The sequence below is a fragment of the Alexandromys fortis genome, unplaced genomic scaffold (genome assembly GCF_014885135.2).
Source record: "Alexandromys fortis isolate MF-2015 unplaced genomic scaffold, M_Fortis_MF-2015_v1.1 scaffold_126, whole genome shotgun sequence".
Taxonomy (NCBI): Eukaryota; Metazoa; Chordata; class Mammalia; order Rodentia; family Cricetidae; genus Alexandromys; species Alexandromys fortis.
The window spans coordinates 4,307,537-4,335,055 of NW_026068018.1; the positions used below are offsets into that span (position 1 = coordinate 4,307,537).

Genomic DNA, 27,519 nt, shown 5'->3' on the forward strand with positions numbered 1-27,519 from the left:
AGCCTCTTATGAGTGAGTATATATAAGATTTGTCTTTCTGGGTCTGTGTTCCATCACTCTTGAGTGATGGATTTTTCTAAACCCATCCATTTGCCTGCAAATTTGAAGATGCTTTTATTATTATATTTTTACCAGTGAGTAATACTCCATGGTGCAAATGTATCACATTTTATTTATCCATTCTTCAGTATGAGGAATGTAGTTTGTTTTCAGGTCCTGGCTACTAAAAATAATGTTGCTATGAACATTGCTGACCACATGTCCTGTGCTATGAATGAATTTTCTTTGGGTAAATACTCAAAAGTGATATTGCTAGGTCTTGAGGTACATTGTTTCCTATTTTCTGAGAAATTCACTTACAGTATTTCCAAAGCAGCTCTGGAAGTTTGCACTCCTTCCAGTAATGGAGAGGGTTCATCTTACACCACATTCTCTGTGGCATAAGCTTTCATTGGTGTTTTTGATCTTGACTCTTCTGATGGGTGTAAGATGGAATCTCAGAGTTGTTTTGATAAATTCTCTGATAAATTTATCAGAGAAATGCAAATCAAGACAATAACATTTTCTTAATAACTGACTAATGCTTCAACCAAAGAATAGGCTTCACTCCAATGACATCACATAAGCAACACACAAAACACCAGTACCCTTATAAAACACTAAGTGAGCAATAACAAGATCAATATAAATATCTACTTTAAAGATTAAGAAAAACAAAAACCTTTCCAACTGGGAAAAGAAGTTCTTTAATTATACTGAGATTATTTAAGTAAAAGCTCTATCTTACCTGAATCTTCAAAGTCACTGTTGTAGGCTTTCCATGTTTCCGTTATCCGAAGAAGATTCTCTTCCATGGCTTGAATGTCCATGGAGGGGCAGTTGCATTCTGGAAACTTTGGACCACAGTGGCACCAGCAGTCATTATCCTTGCAGATAAACTCCCCCTCTGAATTACAGGCAATGTAGCTCAATGCTGCCTGCACAAAACGCTCCTGAAGATAGTCGGGAAGGAGAACTTGAAGCCCTTGAAAGACAAATGAAGTGATCAAGTTTGAAGCACCACAGTGCAGCAAGCACTTGTTTACACCACCGAGTAGAGAAGGTAAATGCTAGTCATTTAAGACACAAGTTTATCGCTACTAAAAACTATCATTAGGAAAATCATCTGTTTGTGTAATTTCAATACACTAAGACTACATGAATACAGAATTACAGAATTTCTAGCAATCATTAGTATTTTATACTTTTTCTAACAATACTGTGGGTCTTTGATGTAATTAATTAGAGCATTTAATTATGATTTATAAAACTTACACTAAGCCTACATATTTGAAGACACAGCTCTCTGTTTTCTGCCTGCCTCTTGATTTCAAGTCTTCCATTCCATTTTTATACTACCACTCTGCACAAATGGATACTATAATAATGCCTGTTTTTTACGAGTTTAGCAAGGTTGATAGGGCAGATCACAACATAGTACACCTAGAATGTCTACCCAATATGATTCTATTGTTTAGGAGCAAACACAATACTGCATAGAAAGGAGCAGATGGGCTGATGTAGTTAATTCACAGTCCATTTCTTTGCTTGTGTATGGCATCCCTACTGATATATTCCATTATTCTCTTAGATGCCAGCTTGGTAGTCACTAGTTATTTAGGGAAGTGCTATTTGAAATAGACTTTAACAAAGAAATATTTGAAATTTAATAAATTTTAATATTATTTTAAACAATATTTAAATTTAATAATTTAATAATTTTCATTTATTATATTTTGTGAAAAATATAGTTTTATATCTAACATTTTTAAATACATAACAAAGGTGCCTAAGTCAGTTGTCATCAGAGAGGCATCAGTAGCAACACCAAATGGGAGCAGATGCAGATACACATAGCAAGCAAGCAATACCTCAAACACTAGGTGGAGTCAGGGGAACCCTGCAGAAGAGAGGGAGAACTGCTTGTAGGATCCAGAAGGGTCAAGGGCACCAAGAGACTGTTGCTTACAGAATATAAGCAAGGTTTATAGGGTCGCAGAGACTGAAGTGACAAACACGGACCTTGGACATATTTGAGTGAGGTTCTCTGCATGTAGTTTGTGTGGCTTGGTGTTCATGTGGAACTTTTAACAGTGTGGGGAGGGATTGTCCCTGCCTCTTGCGTGCTTTTCCTTTCCCCTTCTACTGGCTTGCCTTGTTCAACCTTGATATGAAGGTTTTTGGCTAGTTTTATTGTTATGACAGGTTCAGTTGATATAGCTGGGAGGCCAACTCCTTTCTAAAGAAAAAAGGAGGACTGGATCTGAAGGAGAAGAGATGTGGGGTGACCTGGAAATTGGGAAGAGAGAGAAAACTGCAGTCAGAATATAATGTATGAGAGGAGAATTGAAAAAATTAAACAAAGCAAAATTAAAAAAAAAAAAAACAGTGAAATACTCTAACCAAGTCTCTCATGATGGCACATGGTTTTCTTCTGTGGGATAATCCTTCTGTGTGATGAGAATATATATTACTCTCATTAGTTCATAATAAAGACAATACTAGAATTTGAATTCTAGCAAGGCAAAATGAGGTTAGGAGGGAAAGTTAAACGGAAAATGCAGAAAGGAGGAAGTGTGGAGTCAGGGAGACAGAAGCCAGATGCAAGGGAATCAAGACGCTAGAGAACAGGTAAAGCCACATGTCATGTGTCAAAATATAGACTAATAAAAATGGGTTAAAGGTTGTAAGAGCTAGCTAGTAATAATCCTGATGTATAGGTCAAGTATTTTGTAATTAATATAAGCTTCTGAGTGATTATTTGTGATCGGGCTGTCAGGACAAAAAAAAGTTCCACCTCTGCTTAAATTTGTCCCCCAGCAAATTTGTTCCACCCTCTGAGGGGCAGAGGCTGGAAGATGGACGATAAGAAATTCTAGAATGGAACCCATTCTGAGCTATTTGAGATCCAATTTGGAAAGAAAGAAAAATGAAGAAAGGAAGCAAAGAAGGAAGGATTGGAGGAAAGAAGGAAGAAAGAAAGAAAGAAAGAGAGAGAGAGAGAGAGAGAGAGAGAGAGAGAGAGAAAGAAAGAAAGAAAGAAGAAAGAAAGGAAGGAAAAGATGGAGAGAGGGCTAAAGACAATGGTTAATAATTAAAATGCTCAATATACATATCCCCACCAGCAAGCCCCCACATATGCACACACATTAAGACATATATGTACCAATATACGCATGAATGTACATACATAAAACCATAGACAGCATGTTTACATACATATAAAGGAGAAAATCAACAAAGGAGGAAATAGTAAAAATAAATTATAATATATAGAAAATTGTTTCAACACTAAATAGTACTTTACTTACTAAATTTGACAATATTTGCATTTCTTTTGTAACAAAATCAATCCATTACTTTGTCCTTGATTTTACCTATGAGACTGAGTTAATGAAAATCAAGTATTAATATTCAGGGAAAAATAAATTTCACAAGCACATTGATAACTGCATTCTTATCTTTGTATCTTGACCATCTATTTGTCAGTATGTGTATTCTACACACTTGATTATTTAGAATAATCAATTTTTCAATTTAAATTTAAATGAAAATATTTATTGGATGGTTTATTTAAAATACCATTGCTTGATACACTATGAATGTGAAAATGGTTGACATGACACTCTCCTATCACTATCAGTGTAGTTAATAAAAAATTGCTTTAGTAAGGTAATAGAATATAAATTAAGAACTACTGTGTATTGATACTTGTAATTTATGAGACATTGCTAATTGGGTCATTAATTTTATTAGCATTATCAAAGCAACAAAACAGTTCACTAAGGACAACATTTGACCATTTAAGTGACACATGAATAACTTTCAACATTATGGAGTTAATTTTTCATGTCAAATGATGATCATTGACAAAAATCACACATAAATTAATGAGAGTTTAAATATTTCACATAGTGTTATTTCAGCATGCATGGAATATAGGAAGACTGATCAAGAAGAATAGCTTGGAGTCTGTTCATAAGCTTTCTATATGAGAAAGAAGTCGATATACCACAGCTGAATTTAAATGATATTTAACCACTTAGAGTACTCTGGTGCTATTTTTTTGGAAGAAGAGTGTATGGAGGAACATGGTACACTTTGGCTCTATGAAACACATCAGATGGCAGCAGCTAATACATATTTGCAAAAAGAAATATTATCAACTGCAAGGAGAGGAAAGCCCGCATTGACATTCCCACCTATCAGCAATGTCTAAAAGACACACCAATGACTGTAAAGTCAAGAGAGCCACAAGGTTGAAGTCCAGCCAGTTAGAACCAAAAGCTCTTGAACTTATTGCCTTCTCAAGGAAAAAGAATTCATGTTTGGTACTGTAAACCTATACAGCTACACCATGTCTGAGAGGAGAATCTATTATCTCTGTTTTCCAAAAAAAAAAAAAAAAAAAAAAAAAAAAAAAAAAAAAAAAAAAAAAAAAAGTATAACTCCAATTACATTCTGAATGTCTATCATTATGACCACAGATAAGTGTAGTTTTCTTTTCACAATTCTTCAAAAAAACTTGTTTTTGTAGTAGATGGACATGATTAGAGAAAGTCACAACCGGTCAAAATGAAGATAAATCTGACCTGAGGCACAATGCGAAATTGCAAGAGCCAGAGGATCAGGAATTCTGCTGATAGAGTTTCCTGTTTATGACAGGAAACCTGAACAAATAAAATCTTAACAATAAAGTTGCCTAAACAAAACCTGAATAGTGTAATGTTGGAATGCCAACATGGAAGGAGAAAAACTCAAAAGTCCCCTGGATGAGAAGAGTTAAAATCTGTGGCTATTGAAAGAGAGAGAATCAATCTTCAGCAGAAGCCATCCATTGCTAGATACATAGGCCCAAGCAGTCATCCCTAAACATGTATACATATAGGTAACATTGTATTAACTCAGCAGGTTGTATTTATAGAGTTATGCGCTTATACAAATATATAAAAATAATAATTAATGAAAAGGTCAGCGTGTTTCAAAGGGAGTGATGGGAAAGAGTGGAGCAGAAAAATGTGAATATGGTAAGGTAACAACATTTAAAAATATGAGGAAACTAAAATATGAACATAAAAAAATAAGCATTGGGACCTGCCTGCAAAAGAGCTGAGGAGTTCAAGTGCTGATCAAATATATATGTATACAAAAATTTGTCCCTGAACTCAAAATCCTATTTCATGATCCCTGAATATTTTCTTCTATTACTGCATATTATTAATTACATTCAAGCTTCATTACCAAAACTACCTGAAAATGTAAATTTTATCAAGAAATTTAAAGTGCATTTTGTAATATATTATTGATGTGGGAGTTCTCTCTGTGTACTGTGATTACCATTAATGAGTAAAGAAACTGCCTTGGCCTCTTGACAGAGTAGAACTTAGGTAGGCTGGGAGAACTGAACTGAATGCTGGGAGAAAGAAGAACAGAATCATGGGATGCCAAGGAGCTGCGGCCAGAAGTAGACGTGCTGAAACTTTGCTAGTAGGCCATGAACTCATGGTGATATAAAGAGGAACAGAAATGACTTAAATTAATATAAGAGCTAGCCAATAAGAAGCTAGAGCTAATGTGCCAAGAAGTGATTTAGGTAATACAGGTTCTGTGTGATTATTTCAGTTCTGGGTAGCCAGGATGAATAAGCAGGCCCTCCTTGCAACATATTATGAGCTTAATTATATGTTATATTACATAATACATAATTACATAATATAATAACTTTAGAGTGAAAAAATTTAAACTAGAAATATTTCCAGTATAATCTCTTTTAAAAACTACTAATGGGTAATTTGGGAAAGTTAAATTTTTATAAATATTATGAATGATTTTCAAAACAATTATAAACTCCTTATTGAGTTTCTTTTATGTTTTATTTAGATATTTTTACATAAATTTAATTTCCTAGCCTTAATTTCCTTTTGATTATTTTTATCTGTTCATATAGAGTCATTTATTTGATATGTGACACTTACATATTAAATAACAACACTAATGCTCTGTTTTATATGGCATATCTGTATGTGTGCATGAGTGTGTACATAAGTATTAACCGTAAACTGCCAATTGTAGGTGCTGGGAACTGTACCTGGGTGCTCTGGAAGTGTAGCAAGTGCTTCTCATTCTGCAGCCCTAATATGTCATACTGCTGACAATAAATATTTAAAATATTTGAAGTAAATTTACTGTAACCATGGATAATAATCAGTATTTTTTACAAATACATGTAAGTCATGTTAATGTTAAGTTTCATTCTGAAGGGTTTTTTTTTTTTTGTTGTTGTTGTTGTTCCTTAACAGTGTTTTTTTTTTTTAAGTAATATCAATGCTTTTGTTGTGGTTTTGTTGTTGAAAAGAATTCACTTTAGAAGTAACTTCTCTTCAACAAGAATAAAAGTGTATAAGATAGCATTCACAGAAAAACTAAATCTGTACCTGATTTTTCAAATGACTTATCAGAATTCCAATGACAAAATACAAACAATTTGAATTGCTTAGAAACATAATGCAAACCAAAAATACCCTTGCCCTTATACCTATAAACGGTACAAACATCTGTCTGTATCCATCTACAAAACTACCTATTTAATGAATTGTGGAAGAGAAAAAAAATCACCACACACACACACACACACACACATTACCACATTACTCTCAATGTAAGATTTAATTATTATTAGTATTACTTAATTTGTGAAGAAAAGTATACTAATAATTTCTTCATTTTTTCTAGACCATTAAGATATTTTAAAATTGATGCATTAACTTTGTCAATAACTTTAAATACCTAGTACATTTACACCATGCTTTTCTTTTTTAGGGTTTATTATTATTTTTAATCACATACAAATATGTATATCTGCATTCAATTATGTGCACAAGAGGTCAGGTGCCAAGAAGCACAGAGTTTCAGAGACTCTGGATCAATAGTTACACAAAGTGATAAGCATGTAGAAACTCAACTCAATTTCTTTATAAAAGCACCAAGTGCCTTTGGACCATCTCACAAGTGGCAAATGACTTATTTTTCAAAAATATAAAAGGCATGAAAACTGGATAGTATATCATCTAGGCTCATAAATAATTATTAAAATTTTACCTACATACCTTGCAACTGAATTTTATTCTCAGGACTCTGAACCAGAACAGAGCTGACAGAATCTAGGTTGTCATAGTTACTGCAGCCAAGAGGACCCGTCCGGGTTTCTGTCACCTGATAAACAAAACATCAACTTTATTATATAAATCAGACTTTCACAATGTTTGTTCTGTTGAGTATGCTTATCTCCCACTACAATATTAAGTGTTTGGTGGTAAACATCACTGACAATTCTGAGATGTAAAGAATAGCATCAAGAGGTATGTCAAAGCACAAAGATGAGAAAGAATCGTGTCTCCAGCTGATTTTCTTCTTTGGAGTCAGGCATAATTCTAATACATATAAAGATCATTTATAGAAAAAATGAAACTAATATATAATCACTCTATTTCCAAAGAAACAACAGGGCCATACTCCCCAAAGCTGATAGAAAAACATTTGCTTATATAATAATTACTTGTGTTTCCATTTGTAAATCAGTCACTTCCCAAGCCACTCTCTAAAATTGACCATCAGTTTTATTACATGAAATGCAAATATAGACACTTTTTTGAGTGCAGCAACTTCCAAACTGTTTACCTTCCATCTGCACAGCAGGCATGATGTGTCCCTGTTCGGTCATCATCTTAATTTTAAGACTTCACTGTTTGCATGGCCTTCTTCCAACCAAGTTTTTGAAAAGTTCTCCTTTCTCTATTTGGCAAATTTCTTTTTTTAATGCTTAATATTAACCTCATGCATACAGTCACACTAAGAAGGCCTTGGTGTACCCCATGAACTCTCTTTATTACTTACTCTCTCTGGATCTGTGGATTGTAGCCTAACTATGCTTTATTTAATAGCTAAGATCCACTTTTGAGTGAGTATATTAGTGGATGGAGACAAAAGATGAGGGGATTTAGGTGTGGGAGGTGGAATGGGGGAGATGAAGTGATAGGGGTGATGGTGTGGGAGGCTGCAGCCAGGGTACAAAATAAATAGATAAATAAAAGACATACTGAAAATAAAATTCAAATTCTTTAAAATTTAAAAATAAAATTTTCTTGCTCTTAAACTATAGTTTAGATTAGATTTGTGGAATTTCATATTGTGGACACACATTAATAAAAATCTACTGTTATGTGTATAACTTTATCATTACTTTAACAAAATATAATTTATTGTTAATACTAATTTCTAATACATTCTATATATAAAATTTATATTGACTGTGGATCTCTGCCTCTGCTTCCATCAGTTACTGGATGTATATTCTAATGACATCTGTTAGAGTAGACATCCATCTCATTAGAGAATGCTAGTTCAGGCATCTTTTCCACTTGGCTGAGGTCATACTTGTGGATTCCTGGGAATTTCACTAGCAGCAGGTTTCTCCCTAACCCCAAAATGACTCCCTCTGTCAAGACATCTCTTTTATTGCTTTTATTTTCTGTCCTTCCCCCAACTCAACAATGCTGGTTCCTTTGTATTTTCAGCACCCATCCCTTCTCCTCTAATACTCCCTACCCCCAGTTTACCCAGGAAATCTCTAGTTCTCTTCCCAGGGTGTTCCACGAGTCCCTCTTAGTGTCCTCCTAGTCAGGTAGATTCTCTGGGGTTGAACATTGTTATTTTTGCTTTAAATCTAGCATCCACTTATGAGTGAGTACATACCAAGTGTGTCTTTATGGTTTGAGGTTACCTCATTCAGGATTTTTTTTTTCTAGTTTCATCCATTTTCCTATGCAGCGCTCCTAGAAGCCAGTCAATGAGAGGGAGTTTGGTTACGTGAACAAGGGGTTTCAAGGTCACGATTAAGAAACAGAGACAGTTGCTTGAGCTCACGGCAGCTCAACAACTCTAGACCAACAGTTGTTGAGTTTGGATGGAACTGAAATCAGCCCTCTGAGCTGTGAGTGAAAGCTGTATGGTTTGGATAGGTTTGTGGGGCGCCTGGCAATGGGGACAGGATCTAACCCTGGTTTATGAGCTGACTTTTTAGATCCCGTTCCCTCCGGAGATGCCTTTTTCAGCCTTGATGCAGGGAGGATAGTGAAATTTCTGAGTGAGAATGAATCACAATACATACCAAAACCTCACATTTAGAGTTTAGTAACAGAGAGGGCAGGATTAAGAAGGGAGTACTCAGGCCTGGCTGAAACGTGGTACAGGAAGAGAGTGTGGAGCAGGCATGTCCAGGTTTTTAAAGACTATCTAGCACATGTGCACAGGGGATTACTTAGAAGTTTCACTCAGAGATCACATGACCAGGCTACACTTAGATCACATAGGACTTGAGTAACCTCGGTGGTAAGTTGCTTAAGTGCTTGATGGTGCATGGGCGGCCATGGGCCAAGGATCTCAGAAGTGCCAGCGCCTGGAGTGGCTAAGCATTCTGCCACAATACTAGCAATTTTGTTGATAGAATCGATAGCAGAGGGGATTGGTCCTCACTCAACTTGATGTGACCGGCTTTGTTGACTCTCCAAGGGAAGCCTAACCCTTTCTTAGGAGGGTATGAGGAGATAAGTTGGGTGGGGAGCAGGAGAGAAGGGGGAATTTTGGTTGGTTTGTAAAATGAATAGAAAGTTCAAAAAATAAAAAAGAAACAATTTTAAATTATACTGATCGACAAATTTTATATATCTTCTTGAGTTTGGAATTAGGATTAGTACTCACACATATTTTAATTTTAATATAATAATAAAATGGATATAAATAAAACTGAAACTTCAAATTATTAAACAAATGTTTTCACATAATCCCTTGCCCCACCAAAGTCAGAATATGTAACATGATCATCTGAATTTTTGATAATCAGTCGAAATATGGAAGTCTAATGTGATTTTCTATTATAAGGAATTTTTTATTCTTATTGTTTTTAATAATAATAATTATTATTATAAGAAATGTATTATGCTTGGATGGGAATGTTGGAGCAGCAGTACATTAACCTGCCTTGTGCTCAGTGGCCTAGGGATGGTAAGTTGTGAGGCTATGCAACAGGTTGCATGGAAGATGGAGCTTCACCAGCTGTGAGACGTACAGCTGAACCTGCTCTAAAGTTCCCCTATGCAGAACTTGCTGTGTGAATAATGATAAGTGTGTATTTGATACAGTCCCTGAGTGTTTATGTGAATTTTGCTTACATTATCATTTTATTTCTGTTGAAGCTACGAAAACAGAGCAAGCTTTCAAAAAATCATACAGGTAGTTTCTGATTTTTCCTTTCAATCTTTCTCTGCGATTTTAGTTTCTAGAGTTCTAGAATTTTTCAGAGTTCAAATCTATTTCTAAATCAAAGAAATATTGTAATTGCAGGGAAAAATAATACAGACTTATGTTTGCCTAGATTAATTGAAATGTGTACAATTAATTAACTGGAAATGAACTATCATTGCTATTAAAAACCATGCAGTATAACATAATTAACTAATTAATAATACACGTGTAGTTTAAGAAAATATCTTATCTGAACCAACAGCATTTCCTCAAATAGTTATAGACTATCTAATAGAAAACCCAACGAAAGTTTTGAGAAATCCCTTTCTGAATTTTTTAGTGTTTTTCAAGAGACCAAAATAATGTAAGTTTTGACCATTGACCTTGGTTTCCACCTAGAACTTGGAGTGGAATTTTTATTGCTTAAGGCATTATGACTTTGAACTTGCAATCTTGAGAACTTAAGCTCGATTTGGCCTGAGAGTCTCCTACTTGACAAATAGCATTTATGATAACAGTGGAATCTATGCAAGCTTCCAAGGAAAAGAATCAGTGAAAATTGTTTCTAAGCTTTGATTGTTATGAACTAAAACTTGGATACATGATACCATTATATACCAAAGGACACAGTACTGACATGCATTACTTGCCAGAAACTGATAGCAGTCTAATTATACTTAATAACCTCAAGAATTTTCCTTTTGATGAAAACTATATGGGCCTACTTAATGAGGTTAAGGAAGTTGGAGGGGAACCTACATTCCCAGTTTTCCAAACCAGGATAATCCCTAGCTACATTCTAAATATTTGCCCTTATAGTCACAGATAATGTGGCTTTCATACTTCAGTCTCTTTGTAACAAATAGAAACCAATACAGAAAACATTGCCCATAAAAATTCAGAGATCAAGAAAAGTAGCAGTGTCAAGTCTCAACACAAACATCTGTTGTGACACTCCTAATCCTAAGTCTCAGGTATCATAAAGTAAGGGGAGATGAAAATGTTTTAAAATAAGATGAACAAGATACTTGTTGTGAGATTGTCTCCTAGAAATGTCAGTGAAACTATACTCACGAAGTCTCATTAACATGATAGTCCAAAAAAGACAAAACAAAGACGGTATATATATATATATATATATCCAAAGGTAAATACCCCAGGTTATTGAATACCAAGTGACTAACCCTGAGTACATATAAATATTTTATAGACTGAATGGTTGTGGTTATATATTTTGGAATAACACATGTGTATGGATACATATCCACAATCATGGCTTCTAAAGCTGAAACATAATGCTCTTTTGTATAGCATTGTTTTAGTGTTAATATAGTTACTTATAAATGAACATAATATGTTTATTGTGGCTGTTTGGATGTAATTGGCCTCATAAGTTCACAGGGAGTGGTGATATTAGGTAGTGTCACTTTGATGGAGTAGGTATAACCTTGTTGGATGAAGTGTGTTACTGTGGGGGTGGATTTGTGGTCTCATAAATGCTCAAGCCACACCCAGTGTCTAAGTTCACTTTCTGTTTCCTGTGGATCAAAATGTAGAATTCTCAGCTCCTTACTCCAGCACCAAGTCTTCCTATATTCTACAATGTTATGGAATAGTGATAATGGACTAAACCTCTGAAACTATATTAATAACACCAGCTTGTGCTTCTCTTGGAACCTGTACATATATGATAACATAAGATTAACCAGTTTCACAAAATATTGAATGTTGGTTGAACAAAAAAAAATCCTTTGTTAAATATCACAAGGCAGAAAAGAATAACACCCAGAAAAAGAAAAGCAACAAATTTGCATTTCTGAAGCTGCTAATGTTACAATTGAGGAGTTTGCATAAATAAGATCAAATAAAAACTCATTTATATATATTGAGTGTAAATTAATGTTATTTTGAAAATAATACATAAATGTACAATCAGACATTTTATTTAATTATGTATTGATTTTAAAGTATCACACTTTGTATCCTCACTGATTTTTAAGACTATTATCTGAGTATAATTTCTAATTATTCATGAATACTTACATGTTTGCTGTAGTTAATATAGGGTCTTGAGTACTATTATCAAGTTCTGTTCCATTTCCCCAACACCATGTCCCTACACATACTCTTTATCAAGTAAGATCTTTTGTGTTTGGATCTTTAAATATAATATAAACTACTTGGATATCAATTTTTCAAAACTGACTATTGTTTCTCAAATATTTAATGTAATGTATGGTCAAATAAATTACTTATTTCAACTCAGCTATGTTATATTATTTTTTTAAAATATTCATCTTATGAAACGGTTAACGTTTCTAAGAATGTTACACAATCATCAAAGGGAAGCATTTCTTATCTCTTTCAAGTTCTGAAAAAAAAAAAAAAAACTGTGTCTCTTTCCCCTGACAGTGTCTTGTCATCTATGTACTATTTCTTGGTTACATGACTATCAGACATAGAGAGTAGCAATATTATTATTTGTTCAACCTGCCATTTTCAATAAAAACAGTAATAAATGTCTGTGTTGGAAATACAAGCAACTAGATAAATGACTAGCCCAGAGGAACAACTGCTAATATTTTCCCCATTTTTGCTTGTTTACCATCAGAGTTTTATTACACATGAAAATAGTTGAAACTAGAAGAAATTGCTGTTCATAACCATTGTTTGCTCATAGCGTCAACAAATTCACAGCCATCTATCTTTGGCAGATCTTTGATTTTCTTATCACTTTATTTGTATTTACTCTTTGAAACTTTCACCCACGGACGGATACAATGTGTTCTGACAATACCAAACTCCCACTCCTTACAAGTCCTCCTAGGAACTTTCTATCACATCTCCCTTAAAATTCATGTCCTATTATTTGTTTGTTAGTTTTGCTTTGTGGTTTTCAAATCCTGATTCTGCTTAGTATGCAAATAGGTGTGGGGCCATTCAGTGGGGGTCACCCAACCTAGATTCTTCACATAGATCTAGTGAACTGAACAAGATCATAGACCTGAACTTCACAGGATAACTCATCCAGAACTTTTTTTCATTGAAAAGACACAATTGTATTTCATAGTTAAATTTTGTTGTAACAAATAACTTTTAAGGAATTATATATAATTCTGTTTATGTAAATTAAACACTGAAAAATTGGTTAGAATAATGTAACTAATTTGCAAGAGCTATGCTTAAGTCAATAAATTAAAGAGATTATGAATCTGAAAGAGAATCAGGGGTACACTGGAGGATTTGGGTGTAGACTAAGAGTTAAAAATGATGTAAATACAGTTCTCATGCATAAATTCTCAAAAAATAAACTAGACAATATATAAAATTGTTTATTTTTTATCAATGAGCTAAAAAATAGAACCATATAGAGATACTAGTATGTATTTTATAAATGGTTAAAAAAGAGAGAGATAAAATTAATACCATTGATAATACTCCAAACTAATTGCTTTACTGATATCGTCACTAAAAATGTCTTTAAAAGTAGGGAAACACAAGCCTAGGTGTGAAGCAAGTCAATGTGACAAAAGGATTGCAAGGACATTGAAAACAAGGGCATTCGCAGCATGCAGAGCCTGTTCACAGTGCAACTTAGGAAAAAGTCACAGTCATTATGAGTCATTAGAAATGTGGAAGGGAATTGAAAGCTTGACTCCTGCAGCAGAATTGTAAAGACAAAGACATAGAATACGTGGGACCGAGTCTTAAAAATGTAATGTTTCAAAAGTCTATTATGATTATGTGAAATCAAAATTAGGTGAATTAAGAAACAATGGAAAAATTAGAAAATACCATGCTTCATTATTATCCACCAAAAGCGTTAGGCAAAAGTAATTTAGTATTCGAGACCAGGATAGCAGTTTGAGTGTGTGGAGTGGCAGCAAGGATGTATGGAGACTCGCTAACTTTTGAAACTTGCAAATCTTGATTTAAACAACAGTTCCTGAAATGGTGATAATTTGAACTATATATTCTGTACTTATATAATAACAACAGGCTTAACAGATTAATATCATATTTATTAATAAAATCAGCTAATACTTTTTCTTAATTCATTATATCAGGACAGGTACCAAATCATATACATCTGCTGCCAGTTAAGGATTTCTTTGTGCCTATTAATCCACTTGTCTGTCAATAGTCTATGTACCAAGACTAGAGACATGGATCAGTGGTTAAGCACATTTATTGCTGTTCCAGAACTAGATTCAATTCCCAGGACCCACATGACAGCACAACGTCACTTGCTACCCCAGGTACAGGAATCCAGGCCCACTTCTGATCTCAGAGGGTACCAGGCATACATGTGATGTAAATACATGCAGGCAAAAGACCCATATACATAAAATGAATAATTCTCATGAATGAGTCCATCAATGAATACATAATGAGATAGGTAAGTAATCTAAGGGCTGAAGAGATGGCTGAGCAGTTTAGTGTTGTTACTGCTTTTGCAGATGATCTGTGTTCAGTTCACATCACTCGCATGTTAGAACACAACAATGTTGGAACACAGCAATGTTGGAACACAACCAATTGTAACTCCAGCTCTGTGATCACCCCTTTAAGAGACTCTTTCTTTCATGCAAGTGGTACTTATTAACTTTTGCAACTTCATAATAATAAATAAAATAATAAAATACATAAAATAAAATATAATAATAATAAAATTAATAAAAAATCTTTAGAAAAAGTATGTCCGACTAATAATAGCTCATCTAAAAATATACCTAACACTTTTTAAGGCTAGAAATATTACTATTACAAAATTGCCAACATAAGTGCTATAAATCATTTATCTAGTGTGAATTAAATTATTCAGATTTATTGCAAAATATGTATTTGAGCACATGTATATGCATGTATTCCAGATTTCTATACATTACTCTCTACTTAAAAAAATCACCCTCTCTAATAAGCCTATCGATAAACAATATAATGACGCTTGAAATGTAAGAAAAATGTTAATTATATTTTATTCTGAATAACACCTTTGCAGAGTTAGTATGATTGTTTGAAATTACTTGAATAATTAAATATATATAATATTAAAAATTGAAAGTTTTTAAAATTCATGTAGCTATACTCAAAATGCAAGTCAGAATAATTATTTGAGTCTTCATTAAACATCCTAGAAAGACATATGTTAAAATAATTTTGAAAAAATTATTTAAAACACTATTAAAAGCACTATTTTCTAGGACTAGAAAAGAAATTGAGGAATAAATATGCAAATTTATTTATATAGAGATTAAAATGTTCAATGTATTTTCATATTTCAACTTCTTACCCCAAACATGTCTATACTTTATTAGCAACAATCATAAAATTACAAAACAAAAATATATCTATGGTGTATTCAACTCTCATTTTTTACTAATAATTGTACAGGAAATAGTGTAAAAGTTCATTACCTATAAAGTAAATCAGCACATAAATATTTTTGTTTTTTTTTTTCTCACTCCTTATTACAAAGAAATAGTAAATTAAAATCTTTATTACAAATCAATATTTAATGTACATAACTTTCAAAGAATATCTTGGAGGAAAAAATCAATGAAAAACCCTCCAAAATATTAAAACTATATGGGAATTTGAAATGACAAAACTTTTCTACTGTCAATAGAGGATATTTGCATATCATATATTATTCACATTATCAGATTCGCAAACTGATTTACAAATACTTAAAACTGGTACCAAAGAAAAAGAATGACTGTGACTTTGTCTCAAATAGATGCTACAAAACAACAATATTCATTAAATAAATACAAAACAGAGATTATAAACCTAGGCTATTAAATGAAATAAAAACCATGTGGAGTAAAGCAAGTTTATGTGACAAAAACAGTTAATGTTTGAGAAGATTATTACAAAAGCTAGGGCACCAATTTCTTTGGGAACACAGCAGAGTTTACCCCTCAGCACAATTACTTCCAAGTGATTTCTTCTTGTTCTTGGCTCCATGAGTTCCCACACAGCTACAATGATTGGCCTACTTTTATGAACCTTACAAATTATCCTCTATCAAAGGAGTGTTGAGGTTTCCCACTGACAAATAGCCTCACGCCAATCTATTGAGGAAAATTGAGTGCACTCTTTGGGCGCACATTTAAAAACTAAAATTACACAGCAGGCTAGAAAAGAAGAAATGTTTAGAGGATCTTGAAGTGTCTATTAATGTGATGTGTAATAAGGTAAACTAGATACAATCGAGTCAGGACCAGGTTGCCTAATAAACACAGGATCTCTTTGTGCTTAGACCATGGTTTCCATGGAACTTAAGTGCGTAACACTTGTTGGACCATGGAGCAGCCAAACCTGTGGCTCACTCCTAGATGCTGTTTTTTTTTTTTATTTATTTATTTTAAATAATACAGATCTTAATTCACAGAATTTTAGGACACTGGAGAGCAAATAAAAAATTCCTTCCTTGTATAACTAAATCCTGGGATATACATTCAAAAGGCTTAGGCTATGTTTGTGATTGTAGCTATAACTGACAATATGTGTAAGTGTATGTTTGTGCTTTATTATGCAAGCTCCAAAAGGAATGTTGTTATACTGTATGATTTTATACATCCTAGTTGTCTAGGCATCATCTGATATCTTCAATATTAACATTAAAGAAAAATAAATTCTCCCTCCAATGGGGCATATATGATTGTCCCGAGTGCTGCAGATCTGAACATGCTGCCTGGATATAGTAAGATTTTTACGGGCCCCACAGTTGGCAGTGTTGCTGTAATGCTTCAATTCCTATCGTCTTATAAGAAATAAATTAATTTCTAGGAAAACTGAGCCAGTATAACAAGACAATAACTCATTGTGTATATTATATAAATGAAACAAACTGAAAAAATAGATTATTGGAAGTCTTTTTAATTGTTTTTTTTCTTGCTCTTTGTATTATAAACTATTAGATTTTAAGTTTTTTCAGGCATGTTTATTCATTCAATTTTCTCTGTGTGCCTGACAGATGTGTGTATGTTTGTGTGTGTGTGTGTGTGTGTGTGTGTGTGTGTGTGTGTGTGTGTGTGTAAGTTAGAACTCTACCTGGAGCCAGCTTTCTTTTTTTTTTTTTTCCATTTATTTATTTATTTATTAAAGATTTCTGTCTCTTCACCACCGCCGCCTCCCCNCAAAGAGCAATCAGGGTTCTCTGCCCTGTGGGAAGTCCAAGGACCACCCTCCTCCATCCAGGTCTAGTAAGGTGAGCATCCAAACTGCCTAGGCTCCCACAAAGTCAATACGTGCAGTAGGATCAAAAACCCATTGCCATTGTTCTTGAGGTCTCAGTAGTCCTCATTGTCCGCTATGTTTAGCGAGATCTGTTTTAACCCAGGCTTTTTCAGACCCAGGCCAGCTGGCCTTGGTGAGTTCCCGATAGAACATCCCCATTGTCTCAGTGTATGGGTGCACCCCTCGCGGTCCTGAGTCCTTGCTTGTGCTCTCTCTCCTTCTGTTCCTGATGGAGCCAGCTTTCTTATTGCACAGCATAAATTCTGACGATAAAACTAAGGTCATTAGCCTTGCCAACAAGTATCTTGATGCACTGAAACCTCTCAGTGGCCCCAAGTTTCACTGTATTAAATCTGAATACAAATGTTTAAATTAAATAGCAAATAGTATTTCTAAATGAAAGTTGAGTAGAAATATAACATCATTATGGAATTCACAGTAATTTTTAACCATTTTGAAGAATAGCATACAATTAGTTTTCCCATATAAAGGAAGATACCAAATTTGATGCAATCTGAAAGACTAAATTTAATATAGCTAAATCTTCCAGGAAGAAGGATTAAAAATATTTCCAGCCCCAGAAACAGTGATTTCTGTCTGGAAAAGAACATTCTTAGGATGCTCTTTTTCCATATGCATTTAATGGCCTGAACCTTCAAGTTCTCAGTCCTTTTAGATGGAATAATGAAGAAACAAGGCTGGCCGAGACTTTGATCTACAAAAGAGGACATCTCAACGAGATCAAAATCAAGTCTGTTGTAGCACCCAAACAGAACTGCATTGTTTGTTGATGTTATTTTAAGACTCCATTGTCTATAGTGGGGAACTATCCCCTTTAACCCCCATTGTCTATCACAGGGTACCGGTTTCTGGAGACAGAGCCTCACTCACCCTAGCAGTGAGATGCTGCTGAAGCTCTGTATTAGAATCCCAATTCTCTATCCTGCCTTTTTTGACAGAGTAACTAAAAATACTCATGAGTAAATGTCAAGCACTGGCATGAAACTCCTATCACTGAATTAGAGGACAGTGATAACAGAATCAAGGTCACTGACAAACCATCGTGGCTAGGAGCTCACACAAAGCGTACTCTGGCCAATCTGTCACTGTCAGAGTGCCAGCAAAAGTCTCCCAAGTGTTGCAGCATGTGAGGACGCCAATGATAGGTACCTGAATAGAAAAAAGGTATTTGTATGCATCTCTCAAATTTAATAAAACACTTCATTATTACTCTTTTAATTTTTCTTTGATTTATGAAGTGAAATACTGTATTAATGTATTTTTTCAAATGTCTTCTATTTTACTTTTTAAAGCAGAATTAACATAATAGTTCCTATTACTTCTTTGAAATTGCATATTTAATATAATTTTGAAATATTTATTAAAGCTGTTCTTATTGATTTTGTTTTTTAAGTTCCAGCCTTATCATACATTCCTTAACAAAACATTCATTTTTCTCTTTGTAATAGGACAAATAATGCCAGTGCATAGATTGGCTGAACTTTCATACTGAGGCTGTCATATCCATCCATTTATCACCCAATTAAATGAGGACCCAAGAGAACTGATGAGCACAGCATAGCAAAGCTCTGGACTTGGGCATCATTAGCAAGACAGAAGTAGATTTCTTGTTGCAACTGACCATTACAGAACATTTCTGTCATTTCTTTTTTATCTGAAAAAAATTGGCTTTGCTTATAAAAAGTACATGAAAATTCTAATTCTTTCATTATTGATAAGCACTAGGAGTAGCACTAAGATGACTTCACAAGAACATAAATAAATTATGTAGGAAAAGAGGAACCATAAGAATCACATAGACTGTATATGCAGTACTGCAATATCAGGACATACAGAATCAACGTACTAGACACAATTCTTTATGATATTTGATCATATCTTTTAATGTTATCCTCACTGCACTTATTTTTCTTATAAATTTTGCTTGAAAATTATTATTCACATAATTTTTAACTTTAAACATTGATGAAAGTATTGAAACTGCTATATAAAGAATTATTCATTTCAAAGTAAGTTTATATATTTCTTGGAGGAAATAAAGTGTAGTAAGTCCACCATCAACTCTCACACATCTTTCTATTATTTCTATTGCCTTGCACCTTGTAGTCCTATTCTCCGTGTTATCTTCTGGACTAGTTAGTTCATCTAGAAACTTTATCCCAAGGGGACATCTGTACTCCTGTGGTTTTTCTCAGATTGTCGGGAAGTTTTATTGAGAAATAGGAGCATTCAGATTGTGATAACAACAAAGCATCATGTAGCAGAACAGCTCATGTTTGAAAAGGTCTAAGTCTATGAAATTGAATATCCACACTAGTCCTAACTATGCCGTCTGGTGTAGGGATAAGCCCTCCCCTTGGGGGCGGGCTGCCCTCAGGCGTTTGTTTACGGATATATTGGGCGGGCAAAAGCTGCGCGCCCCTTCCTCCCCCTTCCTCTCCTGTCTCCGCTGGTTACTCCGCTGGAACCTTGGTTTCGTGAGTCTGGTTTTGTTATTAAATTTGTTCAAATATCTATTACTGGTGATTTATTAATCCGACCGCTGCAGTCTGGAGATGTTTAATGCTTCAAAATACAAAAATCCACCAAGTTGCAACAGAATTATTAAGAAGATAAATATACTTAGTCTTTCATTTCAAGTTTTTGATTTTTCATTTTCAATGCAAGATTACAGGAGAAAATTTGGACATATGGAAATTTGATAATGTAGAGTATCTAGGGAGGCTTTTGATGAACATGGAGCATATGGCTATTTTCCATGCTGCGAAGTGAATGAAAGGCCAGAGCTGCTATTTCAATGGCATGCTTTGAAGTATAATTCCAACCATTTCAAAGCTGTTTCTTCTAACATATTTTAGAGGCATTTATCAGTGTTACAGAAATTTTTATTGGTTATTTATATTCCTAAACATGAGCTTCCTATGTTTCAAAGATATAATTATTGTATCTATTAGGGCTTATGCCACTGTTCTAAACTATTTACTAATTCATTATCAGTGAGGAAACAAAAATATCCTCTTTGATAATTTGTGACTGAGTGGTTTCTTCTGTTTTAAACACCTCATTCCACACAGTAAAATGAAAAAAACCCTGTAGGACGAACAAGCCTAAACTAGTACTTCAAGTTATTTCGTCATCTTCCCTACTTCATTGTAAATTTTTTGAAGCAATTAATATAACAAAGATATTTAAAATCACATTCAAATATGTAAAAAAACAATCAATTCCAAACTATAAATAATGTTAATATGCTTTATTAATAGTTAAAAAATTCTAAGTTGCAGAAAAAGAAGATAGTGAAAGAAAGGGAGCTGCACTGCAGCCATTATGTTGATCTCAATTTCAAAGTTTGTCAACTACCACCTTTTTAAGTGCAGTACATGCAACAATTTAGAGTTACAGGATATAATAATTTTATTGCAGGGGTGAAACATTTATATAATTTATATGTATTGTTGTAAAAATACTTCTCTCCATATGTATACGTATATAAAACATATATGTATGACTTATCATAAAGCTTTATATAAGGGTGTTTTATTTTTGTTTTCTTAGAAAAATGAATCATTTACTTCAAGTCCAAGATTCATATTAAAGAAGATTCTGGCTACAATGTCATGTAGTTACTAGCTATCAGAGGTACACATAAGCAATTATTTTGAACAATATGACTTTTTAATATATAATACTTTTAAAAATTATACACTAATTTTATGATAAGTCCATCAAATTTACAGGAACTATCAAAGTTGATATATCTGAGTGCATAACATGCTAGAATTTCAAAAAAATCATAAAATTTGTTTATACCTTATTGAAGCACTTAAAACATATATAATTTATAAAAAAAACTTCAAGAGTGCTACTAAAGTAATTTAAACAAGAAAAAGGGAATTGTATATAATATAATCTCCATTTCAAATACTCAACTTTTTTTTTTATTTAAAATAGATTTCGTTTCACTCTCCCCTTACCGAAGTAGCTTCATTTCTTTTTACAGACAGAGATTATTGTAGAAAGTCAGAAGTGAAAATGTAGAGAGGATTGACAGTGTGGTGCTTGCCCTGAGTTATCTTTTACAAAATAATTCCTACACTTAATGTTCTAGGGACTTCTAGAAAGATTATACAAAACATTTCCATAAAGATTCAGAGGAATAGGACATGTGCTGTAATAAAGACTTTCTTAAAACAATTAAAAAAAATCTTCAAGTGCCCAGATTAGAGATGGAAAGGGTTCTGCAGGACACAAAGTAGGGAGGAAACATTGGAAAATAAAATAAAAGATACTTTGTATGACATTCTCTTTAAATTAATAAGTATATAATATTATTTTGATAAAAGAAAAAGACACCATTTCCCCATGTTTTAGAACATTGTAACTTTACTTTCCAAGAGCAATGTAGGTGATTTCGATATGCTGCTGGTACAGAAATCCACTGATAGCCAAATACACAACGTAATTTAAAACAAATCTAGTTTCTGTTTTACATGTAGCTTCTTATATGGTTAGATACCAAGCTTTATAATATGACTTTTAAGATGCAGTTATAAAATACTTCAGTTTCTCTTTTATTATGTTAATTTTAATTATTCTTTTAAATCTCTATTTTTCTTTTCATTATTTTTTTAAAAAAACTGTCTTATTACATCACACATACCAATTCAAGTTCCAACTCCCTCCCCTCCTTTCACTTTTTCCACCCATTCCTACCCCAGACACCAGCCCCTCCCCGAAAAAGGCAAGCCACATTGCTTGGGGAAGGTCCAAGGCCCTCCCCACTATATCCAGACTGAGTAAGGTAGTCATCCAAAGAGAATAGGCTCACAAAAAGCCAGTGCAAGCAGTAAGAGTAAATCCTGATGCCACTGTCAGTGATCCCCAAGTCTGTTCCAGCCATGCAACTGTCAACCACATTCAAAGTGACTAGTTTGGTCCTATGTTTGCTCCTTCCCAGTCTGGAGTTGGTGATCTCCCATTAGCTCAGGTAGACTGTTGCAGTTTGTGTAACCATCATAACCTTGACCTCTGTTCACATTCTCACTCCTCCCACTCTTCAAATGGACTTTGCGAACTCAAGTCAGTGCTCCAGGTCTCTGACTCTGTTTTCATCAGTTGTTCGATGAAGGTTCTATGGTGATATTTAAGGTATTCATCAGTCTGACTACAGGGCAAGGGCAGCTTGGGCACCCTCTCCTCTATTGCCAGAGTCCCCACTGGGGTCATCCTTGTGGTCTTCTTGGAATTTCTCTAGAGCCAAGTTTCTTGCTAACTCCATAATGGCTCTTCCAATCAAGATATCTTCTTCCTCGCTCTCATTTCAGTCCTTCCTCCAACTCAACCATCCTGCTCCCTCAAGTTCTCCTTGTCCCTTCCCCTTCCTCCAGTATGGTGGTTTCTCAGAAATTTGGGAATCACCCTACCTCAGGATCCAGCAATACCACTCTTGGGTATATACCCAAATGATGTTCAATCATACTTTAAACTACTCAGCTATGTTCATAGCAGCATTATTTGTAACAGTGAGAACCTGGATGCAACTTTGTGAAGAATAGATAAAGAAAATGTGGCACATTTACACATTAGAGTACTACTCATTAATTGTAGAAAACAATGACATCTTAAAATTTGCATGCAAATGGATGGAACTAGGAAACACCATTCTGAGTGAGGTAACCCCGACCAAAAAAGATGAATATGGTATGTATTCATTCATAAGTGGATACTAGCTATAAACAAAGGATATTGAGCCTATAGTTCATGATACTAGAGAAATAGAGAAGCTAAGTAAATAGGTGAACCATAAGAAAACCATATATAAAGCTATCTGGAGAATTAAAATAGACAAGATTGCCTGACAAAGTTGGAACATAGGGGTGTGGGGTGAGAAGGGAGAATTAAACCTTTTTCCAAAAGATTTATTCGTTACATATTTACATGTCAGAAGAGGGCACCAGGTCTCATTTTTTTTTTTAGTTGTGAGCCATCACATGGTTGATGGGAATTGAACTCAGGACCTTTGGAAGAGCAGTCAGTTTGCTTAACTTCTTAGTCATCTCTGTAGCCCAATTCATTATATTTTTCATGCAAGATCTAATTATGTGCCTCTAGTTAGCTTGAAGTTTACTTTGTAACCAGGCTCACCGTGAACTGAGAAATTTGGACTAAAGACATGTGCCATCATGCCAATCTGTGTTTGAAATATTTTGATGTTTAAATATTATAAACTATAGTATTTCAGCAAGTCACTTACATTAACAATAAGCATAATTCAGTAACCTAAACTTTACTATCTGTAAAACTACAGGATTAAAGATGCCTTGGTTTGTGCATTATTTCTATGTACTATTAATGCCTCTAAAGAAATATAAAAGAATAATTTAAATTCATTTTAAATAAGAAGTATAATGAAGTTGGATGGTGGTGGGATATGCCTTTAATCTCAGCATTAGGGAAGCAGAGGCAGTTGAATCTCTGGGAAATCGAGGCCAACCTGGTCTCAGTGCCCCATTTTATAATTGGGTTGATTAGCCTTTTACGGTCTAGTTTATTGAGTTTTTTTTATATATTTTGGAGATCAGATCTTTGTCAGTTGCGGGGTTGGTGAAGATCTTCTCCCAGTCAGTGGGTTGCCTTTCTATCTTAGTGACAGCGTCCTTTGCTTTACAGAAGCTTCTCAGTCTCAGGAGGTCCCATTTATTCAACGAAGCCCTTAATGTCAGTGCTGCTGGGGTTATATGTAGGCAGTGGTCTCCTGTGCCTACGCGTTGTAGAGTACTTCCCACTTTCTCTTCTATTAGTTCATAAAACCAGACTCACTGAACATAGCGGACAATGAGGACTAATGACAACTCAAGAACAATGGCAATGGGTTTTTGATCCTACTGCACGTACTGGCTTTGTGGGAGCCTAGGCAGTTTGGATGCTCACTTTACTAGACCTGGATGGAGGTGGGTGGTCCTTGGACTTCCCACAGGGCAGGGACCTTGATTGATCTTTGGGCTGACGAGGGAGGAGAACGATTTTGGGGGAGGGGGAGGGAAATGGGAGGCAGTGGCGGGGAAGAGACAGAAATGTTCAATAAATTAATTAATTAACTTAAAAATAAGGAAAAAAAAGAATAAAACAAAAAACAAACAAACAAACAAAAAAAAAAAAAAACAAAGAGTTAGTTCAGGCTCCAAATCTACAGAGAGACCCTGTCTTTGAAAAAAAGAAAAAGAAAAAAAAAAAGAAAATGTGATGAAGATTTTAGCTTCTCTTTTAGTTTGAGTTAATTTTGCGTGTGTGTGTGCGTGTGTACATGTATACAGATATGTGTAAACCATGACAGGTGTTAAAATCAGATCAGATAAATGACAACCTTTAATAGTTAGTTTTCTCCCAGCTCTGTAGGACCCCGGGCTTGAGCTCTGCATGCATCAGTATCCACTCATTCATTTGTAAGTGGTTTCCCACTCCAGTTTCACATTCGCTTATATTAAAATGCTGGATTTATAGAAGATATTGTTACAGCATTCTACCTATAATTTTTGGTTATTTTATTTGTCAGATCTCATGTTTATTGCACAGGATGAGCAGAATTCATTCATTCATTCATTTCAAAAACTCTACTAGCTCTTTACTTTTAAGCTTCATTTTTTTCTTTAAATGGGTAAATGAACCCATTTATATTTTACATAATATAGATAAGCTTGGTTTCTGGATCTAATATGTTATAACTTTTATTTACTTTCTTTGTTTTTTTTTTTTCCATTTCCAAATTTTATTGATTTAGTTAATATTGCTATTCCTTACCTCTGGCTGTGTATTCAGATTCAATCTGTCTCTTGGAAAATCCTTAATGGCCTATTGTTTTTTATTCACAAATCTTTACAATTAGGAAACAATTATTTTCAAATATATTTCTATAATACATATATATATGTGTGTGTGTATTTATGTAGTTATACATATTCATTTCCATATATACATATAAAGCTGATTTTCTGATCTATTGCAGTAAATTTTATTATAATGTTTTTGTTTAATCTTGATTGCTTATTTCCTTAGAGCAAAATTTTGCATTCTCAGTTGTTCAATTTTCTTAAAATAGTTTCTCGATACCATCCAAATCTCTGTGTTTTTCTTTTTTCCTTCCTTTCTGTTGATTTGAGGTAGATACTCAAGGACTGTTCCTTGAGTAATAAATCTCTTTCAACTTATCTACTGCTGCCACTACTTTGACCTGCATTTGCTAAAACGTGAAAAATACTTCAATTAAAGCGTATATTTCATTTTCTAATTTTTTTCTCAGTTCGTTCTCCTATTCAGATTGCCTTTATTATTTTTAATCACTTGGAATATGGTTCAAATGAAAAAATATTAGAATATTTTACTTGTAGGACTCACAAGAACAGTAGAGTATACTAGAGGGAGTTTTTCCTTGGGGTTTAAAGTTACAGATATCTGAGAGTCATTATGCACTCCCTGAGAGAAAAATCAATTAATGTTCTTGGAGTCATTCTAATTTTGTCTCATAGCCTTTTACTGTTCAGATATCTGTCTCTTCTGAATAACTACATCCCAGACAAAAATGGTGCCATTACCATTTATAATGAATACCCCCACAGAAGTGAACATATCAGCATCATACGTAATCATTCCCTATAGAAGCATCTTAACTGAGCAAATTTTAAAACATCAGACCAAATGATCATAAACTAGGAGTCTACACATTTAATTATAATAACAATTATTAAATCACATGTGGATTTTGTTTAAAAAATAAAATTTAATGTTATAAAATTATATATTTTAAAATAAATTATTATTTTTTTTAAAAAATAAAATCTATAAAGCAGTGTATATTTCAGAACTAGGCACTAATTTTTGTTATATCAGTAATAAAAGCACAGTGGTTATCAGGTAAATTAAATAATAATTGTACACATTTAGTTTAAAAAAGAAATTATTGCAAAATTCTGGCTTCAGTGTAAATCATAGTTTTTCTCTAGGTATGACTATATATAAGATGAGGTTTAAAGCTTTATCTAGGACCAAAGGTGAACTTGAGAGAACTAAATTGCTTTAGTCACTTTTGAGTTGTTTGAAGGTGAAAGTACATTTTTCATACACCTAACTAAAGCAGGCTCCAACATTTCCCACTGACGTAAGTCACAAATGACTAATGCTATATATTTTAAAGCTGACAGAATTATTATAGTTCTCACAGAAACCTCTAAATTTAAAAGAAAATATCTTTTTAAGGAAGTCAAAATTTTCCATTTACGACTCACAAAGTCGTAACAGAAGTCTATAGTTTCAAAGTGAAGAAAATACAGTTAAGGTCCAATCAAATGCCTGTCTAAATTAGAAAAAATATACAGTGCATATCAAGTAGCAAAGCACTTAAGGGGAAGAGAGTTAGGAAGCTAATGCACTTTAATATATACAAGCAATTTAACTTCAGTCTCTCATACTCCTCCTGGAAGGAAAAAATGGTAATTTGCACTATGAATTCTATCCACATCACATCATCTGATGAGATGAAGTTAAGTCTCACACTAAAGTTCTTATTAATTGAGAAAATAAATTTGTTATAGATAATAGTACCAATTATTTGTTAAACATGGGTAGAACTTTAACTGTCTGAACAAACATGTTCAAAACAAAGCTACACAAATCATACGTTGAATTTTTAGATTGTTAAAGAGGGAAGTACAATGTCCATGTTAACTTCATGTTCGTGTCAACAGCATATATGTTTCAATTTATTTTGACATAATTATTTCTATATTCATTTATCCTTGAGTGGTATAAGATGGCTTTGTTAGACACTTCCTAAGTGGTTTCCTAAAATTAGAAAAGCCTACTGAGGTCAGTGAGGAAATGGTTGAGTGGGAATCAGATGTGGTTTATCACTTGATGATGGAG

General features: G+C 33.8%; 1 protein-coding gene across 2 annotated transcripts in view; it reads right to left on the minus strand.

Moving 5' to 3' along the window:
* Positions 1-27,519, minus strand: part of Brinp3 (BMP/retinoic acid inducible neural specific 3) — a 347,625-nt gene that overhangs the window by 107,194 nt on the left and 212,912 nt on the right. For both annotated transcript variants that reach the window (XM_050162919.1, XM_050162920.1), the window contains 2 exons: positions 7,146-7,251; positions 788-1,024 (listed from right to left, as the gene is read on the minus strand). In XM_050162919.1, coding sequence (XP_050018876.1) covers positions 788-1,024; positions 7,146-7,251 — 343 coding nt within the window. The remainder of the gene's footprint in view (positions 1-787; positions 1,025-7,145; positions 7,252-27,519) is intronic.